We start from the raw sequence: 9,322 nt of genomic DNA, 5'->3' as shown, positions 1-9,322 counted from the left end.
CGTTTAGCATCATCATTTACAGCCAAATTGACACATTTGTATTTGCATGTATATGCCGGATTAAAACTCTGGTAAAATCCTAACAGATCAACTTAAACCACATTTATTCAAATTATTCACCTGACAAACAAAGATCTCATTTGCAAGTGAACCCTGTAGTGTTTCACTAAAGCCTTTATGCAAACGGACCATAGAGAGGAAGTAACGTACATCACAAGTAAGAAAACTGACAACTGGACAGATCCCAAATATCAAAATAAAACAAAAAGGTGACAGCATTCTAGTACCGGGGAGGACTATTGGACTATTTCTTTCTTTGTGACAATCGAGCAGATGTTTTTTAGGTGTAAAATCAAACCAAATAAAGTGAAGTTTAATTCACTTATATTTACAATTTAACACATCTCTATTAAATATTGATTAACTTGTCAAATTTTCAATCAAAAATCATTTGGATTGGTTACAGAAATAGATTTTATGCAAATTGTGGTTTAAACTGCTAAAATTATAGAAGCATTGGAGATATTCCTTCAATAAAGGCTAACAGAAGAGCTGTTTATTGCCTCAAAGAAGAACAATCAATATGTTATAGCATAAAAGTGAACATTTATGTTTGGTGTTTAAATGTCTTTATGGCCAAGAATGAACTATTTGCCTTGAGAAGTGTAATGATGGTTCATTTCACATTAAAGTGAAGCCAACACACAACTCGTATGCTTGAAACAGATTTAGGTAGTCAAATTTTAGCCACAAACTACACTAAAATGAACCTATAAGCTCAGTCTAAGTCTGAATATAAACCAGTCAGCTGCTTCCGCTGCTCCTGTTCTTCTCATCAACAGGAAGCATAAACTCCAATTGAACGTCTCCCAAATCTAAACAGTAAAAGCCCCGACAGCTAAGTAATGAGAACAACAGATCACCGTCATCTTGCTGTGATGTGATTATTTTGAACTGAAGAGATGCTATGATTACTTATTATATGTGGTCAAACACAACATGCGTTGCCAGGGCAGTTTTAGAGTAGAAAACAAGCAGGAGATCCAACACTTATGATTAACTTACTCACGTTTGACTGTATTTGCCTGTCTGTGCTGTCGGTCATGAGATTTTGACCAGAAAAAGTCCACAAACTTCTTAATGCCAATTCAGACGAGGGTCGGATGCTAAATTATTAGCGTGCAGATTAACACGGGAGCTTACAAAAGGTCCAAAGATCTCTGGGGGGCTGATTATCACGGGTTTACCAGCTAAGCTGAGTTTTGCATAGACACTGGTAATCATGGATCAAATCCCCTTTAATTTTCCAAGTAAACCAGCCTGACAACAACAGGATGCTGGTGTTGGGTTTTTGCATTTCGGAGTAAAAATATCTTGTTTGGAAAGAAGCTCTATTGTTCTCACACGTCTGAACTTCCCTATTCCAGAACTTATTTACTAAAGATTTAACCTCATATTTAACCTTTTTTATTAAAGTGCTGCTAAATCCCTTGTGATTGGATCCCCAGAATGCCAAAGGGATAAATAAAAAAAGTTTTTTTTCTCTACTCCAGACTCCGGATATTAACCGTGATCCGTCTTATTTCCTCCCCCCACTGGAAAGTGACTCCCATACATTCAGCCATCCGTGATGCACCTGAAAGCAGCACTTCTACCTGCCAAAACCTGCATTTGTGTGTGAGGGGACTTTGTGCTCCAAGAGGGCGAGAAGGACCCACTTCCTGTGTCAAATTGCCTCTCGGATTCCTCACTCCCCCTCTCCATCCACCTTGTTTTTGCCTCTCCGACCCCCCACCCTAACCCACCGTCTTGATCCTTTCTTTCCTTCCTCATCCTTCTACGGGGTGGGGGGGAGGCTTTGTCTGCCGTGGAGAGATACAAAACCCCGATTCATTCCTCAAGCTAAACGCGATCCTTGAGAACACAGCGAAACACGCACTTCTCAAGAGGCAGAGGGGCCGGCGAGAACGAGTTTCTGGCAGCGGATGTCGGCTGTTTTTGAGCCCACACAGACAGATGGACAGTCAGGGCTCTCATGGAGGCAGGAGGACGCACGCACAAATACACTGGCTATTCATGGGGCCACAGATGTCTGTGGGAAAATCAGTTTCCCGTGTAAAATATAGCCTCATGGAGATGATGTCAGAAATCTGCTGACAGGAAATACCCACGCAGGCAGGACACTGGGGAGGGCTCAGAGTGCACACTTAAACTCCTTTAGAGCCAAGAACCTTTCCTCACATGATCACAAGTCGCATGTTTGTTTGTTTGTTGCTAGTTTTTTAAGTCATTCAACTGCTCAAATCTATTAGAGTAATCCCAGCATTTGCCCGCACACTCACACTATATATTTCAGTGTGTCACACCTGTCTCTATCTAAGTGCCGAGAGACAGATTAGGTCAGCTGGGAGCCAAGGATCTCTGGCACGGCTCTCAGCCGACTGACCTAGTCTTAATCGGTGTGTGAGATGTCGAAGGGCGGCAGCAAAGGAGCGTCACGCCACACGCCAGGACGTCCAAACGCAGAAAAGTCTGAAAGGTTTCAGAGCAAGTCTAGGTGGAACGGTCAAATATTGGAAAAGATGTGACTTTAGGCCAGTGGAGGGAAAACTACGGACTGAAATAAGTTCAATTGATTACACTTATTGATGTTTTCTTGTCTGGTGTCTCCCCAAAAATGGTGCACAAGGTATGAAACTCATATGTGTTTAAAGAGTAATTTTTCCAATCATTCTAACACCACATGAATGCAGCATTTCCCTGATGGAGATCATCAACACATTGGTGCGATTGGCTATAAAATAAGAACAAAAGCCACAGTTTTCAAAACTTTTCTGTTTTTAAAAGATATTTAATTATTTTTGATCACATTTGTTTTGATTCTGTGTCATTTCTTTCTGTCATTACCAAAACGCTCTGCTCCTGGTCAGACTTTGAGGTCTGCAAGTCAAAAAGTTTTAGACCTTCAGGAGCAGCTTCATCTGAACTACGAGTTTGCAGCATTTACGTTTGGAACTCAATGAGACCCTCAATAAGATGACAGGAGACACACTTCCTCTGTTGGAGCTACTGATGTATTCTTAGACTTTTCACGTTCAAAATTAGATCTGATTTTTTATTATTTTTAGTTCCAGGTTTCTCTGAATGATTCAGCCTCTCCTCCTCCTCCTCCCTGTTTGTGAGATAAATCTGGATTCACGGGTGACGGAAGGTGTGGGCATGGTGAGGGTGGTGGGCGTGGACGCTTCCGGAAGAGAGGTGTGTGTGAAATGAGGGGGGGTGGGGGTGTCTAGAATTCCTAATCAGCTCCTCGCGTTTCCCGATGACATCATTCCCATCGAGGCTGTCGTTGGTGCGCAGCATCACCGTTACCTTCCCGTTTCACCCCACCCACTTTTCGCAGAGGTGCGCACGCATTTGCACACCTAGGGCCGTGGAGGGAGGGGGGAGGGGGGATACACCCCCACTGCTTCCCTCCACCCCACCCCACCAGTCTTCTGGCATCCGGACAATAGAGATCGGACATCATCCATCCGTTCCCTCACATAGACGCGCAATTTTTACGCGCAGCGTCCCGCCACTGCCGGTGATAAAAGTCTGTTGAAAGCAGCTGCTGCATGGCTGCCCCCACCCCCACCTTTCTCCCAGATGAACGCCAGGATGTGAGCTGGCTGCAGACACGAGGAACCAAGACTAGTAATCAAGCGCAATTAGAGATAACGCGCTAATTACCGAGGCGCAGGGCGCGCGCGCACACACCTCCTTGGTTGTGGAGATGCATGCATGCCACAGTAAACCCGACACAAAGCTTGTCCTGTGTGTGTGTGTGTGTGTAGGGGGGGGGGTCAAGAAGACCCCCTGACTGGAGTCTCGGTCCGCCAATAAGCGCTGATATGTAGGTCGAGTGTAGCTTTCCTCCCATTAACGGTGGCGCGCGCGTGCGCGCACGTGCTCCCCGCTTAACAAAGGGATCGGATGCTTACCGTGGCAGCGCCGGCGAGCAGCGCCGTCAGCGCCAACAGCACAGGCAGCTTCATGGTAGAGGTGCGCGGGCACAGCCTCCCGGAGCCGCCGCTGCCTTCAGGGAGGTGGAGGCTGAGGATGGGGGGGGTGCGGGTGGGGGTCGGGACAGGCGAAGGCTCTCTTGTTGCTGCTGCTTCACTCTGTAGTTGGTGTCGGTGCCCGGGCAGTCTGGCCAACTTCACAGCGCGCCGCCCGTCCGCGCAACCATCCGTCCTTCTGCGCGGGCGCTTAAATCCAGGACTTTACGCGCCGGTCACCTGCGATCTCCACGCGGCCTCCTTTCTCCCCCTCCCTCGCTTCTCTCCAGGCTGTTTCTGGGAGTTTGCGTGATCATTTACCACCGAGAGACGCCAGACCTCCTCTTCTTCCTCTCCTCACTCACAGTCATGCACCCTCTCTCCTCCCCCTCTCCGTCGAGGGCAGGATGTTCCGTATGGCGACGCTGCCTGGCCTGGGAGTTTGGCTGAAAGGAGGGGGTGGAGGGTGAGCCTGTGCATGTGCGTGAGCATGTGTGCGATTAGGGAATCTCCTTGGGCAGAGGCGATGATGCCCCCTGCAGCTGGCTCAGGAGCTGGCAGCTCGGAAACAGCAGGATGCTGCAGTTCCTCGCCGCCTGCCAGGTTGTGCAGATTGGGTCTGCGCAGGAATTTTTACCTTTAGAGAACTGGGATTGGCTGACACCATCCCTTTCACACCTTTTTTCTTTCTGCTGGCGGGAATACTCTCACAGCTGTTGTTACTGATGGGGCAGAAGTCAAACTTCTGTTTATCTGAGAAAAGGAAGACTCCTAAAACTTCAATTGCACAGTATTTTTACGCATTCTGGAATGGGTTCATCCAGATTCACAAGCGATTTATTTGACTCCAGTGTTACATACTTTACAATTATTTTGTTTTTATTCAAAATTTTATTTTTAAAACTGTCATATTGAATTCTAAATAGCGAAATACATTTAAAAATTGCACATCACCTTGAATTATGAGAGAAAAAATTAAGTCAAAATAATATTTTTTAAGTAAAAACCAACTGAAGAGGAATAAAGTAACTATTTGAACATATCTTATTTATTCATTAAACTAGTGAAATAAAAAAAGTTGATGATAGATATTCGAAATGAAGGTATATAAATAAATAGATGGGAACATTTTTGGCACCAAGCTGATGGTTGAAATAGTTACACAGACTATATTTTCCCAAAAAGGCTATTTCATGACATAAAAACAACATTTTAACCTCTATTTTTCTCAATTTAATTATTTGAATGAATATTTGTCTCAAAACTTTTTTTTACAGCAGGGATGCCTGCAGTACAAACAAAAGCAATTTTTTTCTCTAACATTAAAAAATATTTCTGCAGAGGCTTATTGGGTTCATTACAAATAACGTTTGTTTTAGCTAAAAATCTTTATTCTGAACAATAAATATCTCTTCCTCCTCACATATGATGTGTCAACCTTATTCTGCATCCCTTTAATAAAGGGTATAAATATTACAAACAAAAGCAAATGCATAAAAGACTTCATGACTAAAAGCACTTTTTAAGTAAAAAAAAAATGTTTACAGTAAATGAAGAATAATAAAAAATACAAAAGTGAAACAAGCTGGATATTTTCAATCAACACAAAGTCATAATTTTAATTAAAAATACACTTATGAGGAAAACTGAGTAAAACTGCTGTTAGTGAAACGTTAAATTCTTTCAAAATTATGTTACAAAGTTACGTTTTTAAAGTTTTAAAGTTTTTTTGTACTAATTTGCCATTTACTAAGATATTTTTTGGCTATTTTGGAGTTTAGTTAGTATTTCTGCTACATGCTAGCTCTTTAGGCTCATTTTCTTTTAAAGTTTTTTAGACTGTTTTGGAGTTGCTAGCTGTTTTGGTTGATTTAGGCTTTTTTTGCTTGTTTTTTTAGGCTAATATGGTATTTAGCAAATATTTTAGCTGGCTATCAGCTTCACTGAACTATCAGTTTCAGCATCTTCATCTATCAGCACAGCCAAATTCAGCTTACAGCATTCACACTAGCGTTATCCTAGGTAATGCTATATATCTAGTTCATGATTATGTTAAAACATTATTATTTTTTGATTTAATTTTAGAGTGTTCATTAAATGTTTATCCTGTTCGGCCTGCGACCTCAGGTGTGTTTTGGATTTTGGCCCCCTGTGCGGTTGAGTTTAACACCCCTACTTTAATCAAACAAAAGGTTCTTGCTCTCCAAATCTGTCTCCTCATAGGTTTTTCCTTCAACCTTGCTCTGTTGTGTTTACTTTGTGAAAAGTGTGATCGCCGCTTCAAGCCTGAGCAATAGATTTAGCAAAAATGGTTCCTGCAGGCAGTTATTTCATTTCCATGCGATTAGCTGAGAAAGCCTATTTGGAAGGCACAACTGTTCCCTGCATAGTCTCAGGGTAGGAACACTTAGCACCGATTCCTGAACAGGTCCTCTGGGACCTGGATCAGGAGGGCCCAAGTCTGTAGATACTCTTTTTACTAAATTAGATGAAGCAGGAGTGTCAGGGAGGATCCAGAACTGTGGAATGAGCTAGAGAAGACAGCTTCATAATGTTTTACAGTTGGTGAGTTAGGGAAACAAAAGTTTTAAAGTAGGATCAAATTAAAGTTAAGAAAGCAAGTTTAAAACATTTCTCTAAATATAAACCTTGTGGTATTCTAGCATGTTTACTTTAAAGTGGGGTCATCTGGACCCCATAAGAGAGCACAAGGGTTAATAGATTGATAAATACATTTTTTTTTCTTTTTTAAAGGCATTTTTGAGGCCTAATTTTAATGTAAAAAATTCTTGTTAACGACCATAATCATGGAAAATGAAAGTTTAACAGAGAATTTCTTTAAAGTTATGAATGTTCAAAACCAGTAATTTTAATGTATTTCCTTGGTATATAACACCAAAGTGTTGAGTTAAATAACTGCCATATTTTTTATTGCCAAACACATAAATATCCACACTACTATAATAAAAATGGAAAAATAGAGTAAGAAATTGTCAAAACTATAAATTTTACAATTTCTTGTTAAAAACACTAGATCTTAACTATTAAATTTACCTACAAATACATTTAATTTTACAGTTATACTTAGGAATATTACTGGAGAACAAAAAAAACATTTAAAGTAATCCCTTATTTTTTCCACAGTGAAATCGTCAAACACAACTGCCAGTTTTTTTCAAAAAAGTAACATTTACAATATATTTTTAGTGAAAAAATAAAAAAAATCGCTCCACTTTTTTAGTTTAAATTACTGCAATTTGTTTTTTTTAGAGCAAATTTAAATTTTAAAAGGAAAATATGATAAAAATGAGTTATTTCTAAGGGTTGGTCTCCCCACCCCTCATAATCACCATTTCCAGTCCCTTCAACCCTCCGTGACATGCAGGAGTGGCGTCCTCCAAACAAAGCTGGACAGGTACCAACACGTCTTCACTCCTCCTGTGATCTACATAATGGACAGCAACGTTCACATGGAAACCTGCTTTGTTCTGCTGGTAGGTGGAGGAGGTGGAGGGGACTTTCTTTATTACTCACATTTCAAGTTCTCCCTGATGGGCCAAATTTCCAACAAACCAAAGCAGGAAAAGGTGTCAGGAAAAGACTTAAAAAAAATAAAAGCACACATGAGACAGTTAAATTTTCAAAGTTTTTTCTTTTTTGTTCAGTTTGGTTTTCAAAATAAAGATCACACAATTGTTTAGAGACAATCTACAACAGGAGTTACAAAAAATAGTTGCCCAGGCAATAAGCATACACAGGTTCTGTTAACTATACACTTATGGTTACAGGTGTGCTCGTAGTAAATATACACAAGGCTGCTTCCAAATGTACACCGCGCTCTGGCGGGCTGCCTCTCACCCAAAAAGGACATGAACAATATAATACAGCACTTACAGCACTAGAGAAATGCAAAAAAAATAATAATTATAAGAAAAAAATGAAACAAAAACCACAAACGTCTCCTCTGTACAATCCATGGGTGACCCCAGAAAAAAAAGAAATTTAATTTGGGAGTTAGTTGAATAAAATACCTCTCCCACCCAGCTATACTCAAATAATTCATCGGGAGGCGGGAACGTTCCCTATAAAAGATCTAAAACAAAAAGAAAAACCTGTAACAAAAACCTGAACTTTAACAGAACCAGCTGGGGGTCGGCGGGAGATCCGAGTTTGAAGTAAAGCAGTGACGAGATCAAGATAAAAGCGAGCGTGGCGAATCTTTGTACAAGTACTACGCTGTATAGAAAGGGCTTTTCAAAACAAAAATTTGATATTACAATTTACAATATACAACAACTTATATGTCACAACCAAGGAGGTGAGAATATACACTGAAATGCACAAGTCTTTTTTTTTCCTTTTCTCCGTTTTTTAAGAGTGAACTTTTGTTTTTTGTTTTTCTTCTCATACCAAAAAAGGGTGGTAAAGCACTTTTACATTACAAGGGTTTACAAATGTACAATTATACAGTCAGAAGTATGTGGTCACTACTAGGATACATTATAGATACAGATTCAACATCAAAAAACCAGAAAAAACTACAAAGTTTTTTATATATATATTTATATATATATATATGCAAAGGTCTACACCAAGTATACACGTTATATTTGTAGAAGCAAGACCAGAAAACAAATTTCCCATGCTAAATGATCTGTCTGCTGGTTAGCTGATGACGCGTGTAATTGTCTAGATTCTGTGAAACAAATGAAGCACTTGCTCCATCATAGTGGTAAAAACATGGATGGGGTTTGGAGCCAGAAGGTAAACGGTCCGAGTCCATCGGAAACCATAAGGGGGGATGAAAGGGCCAAAAAAAAGAAAGGAGATCAAAGGAAACAGGTGGATCACATCTAACCTCTTTCTCCACCCAATGCCCCCCCCCATAATTCAGCAGGCCTGGGCTCGAGTGGGGGAGGGGTGAAAGACAAAATGAGGCTGCCTGTAGCAACAAGCCTCTTTGGAGGGGTTGTCATGGAAACAGCGGTACGAGGGGGTACTCCGCACCCTTAGAAGGCTTTGGTAGACTGGGGTCTTGTGGGGTAGAACAGGGTAGAGCATGATTTAAGTCGGGCTGGGGGGTTGGGAGGGGGCGACAGACAACAGTGGGACAGTTCACATGATGCCGTTGGGAGGGCCGCAGAGAGGACCCAGGTCAACGCCGTTCTTCATGTAGTACTTCTCCAGCTTGGCGAGGATGTGTTTGCCGTACGTGTACTTCCTCAGGGTGGAAATGTGGGGTCGGATCTGGAGGCACAAACTGGGGTTAGTCGCATTCCAAG

At 41.4% G+C, this 9,322-nt stretch overlaps 2 protein-coding genes across 3 annotated transcripts in view; both read right to left on the bottom strand.

The window, feature by feature from the left end:
- sdc3 (syndecan 3) overlaps positions 1–4,574 on the bottom strand; it is a 40,888-nt gene extending 36,314 nt beyond the window's left edge. The window contains exon 1 of the mRNA XM_024295074.2: positions 3,984–4,574. Coding sequence (XP_024150842.1) covers positions 3,984–4,037 — 54 coding nt within the window. The 5' untranslated portion in view covers positions 4,038–4,574. The remainder of the gene's footprint in view (positions 1–3,983) is intronic.
- Positions 4,575–7,672: 3,098 nt separating this feature from the next.
- The window catches only part of pum1 (pumilio RNA-binding family member 1), a 28,859-nt gene continuing 27,209 nt past the window's right edge, over positions 7,673–9,322 (bottom strand). For both annotated transcript variants that reach the window (XM_036214356.1, XM_036214357.1), the window contains exon 23: positions 7,673–9,287. In XM_036214356.1, the coding sequence (XP_036070249.1) occupies positions 9,156–9,287 (132 nt within the window). In that variant the 3' untranslated portion in view covers positions 7,673–9,155. The remainder of the gene's footprint in view (positions 9,288–9,322) is intronic.

Source organism: Oryzias melastigma, linkage group LG11 (genome assembly GCF_002922805.2).
Source record: "Oryzias melastigma strain HK-1 linkage group LG11, ASM292280v2, whole genome shotgun sequence".
Classification (NCBI taxonomy): domain Eukaryota; kingdom Metazoa; phylum Chordata; class Actinopteri; order Beloniformes; family Adrianichthyidae; genus Oryzias; species Oryzias melastigma.
Note: the sequence above shows the minus strand (reverse complement) of the source record. Positions and strands in the feature narration are given on the sequence as shown.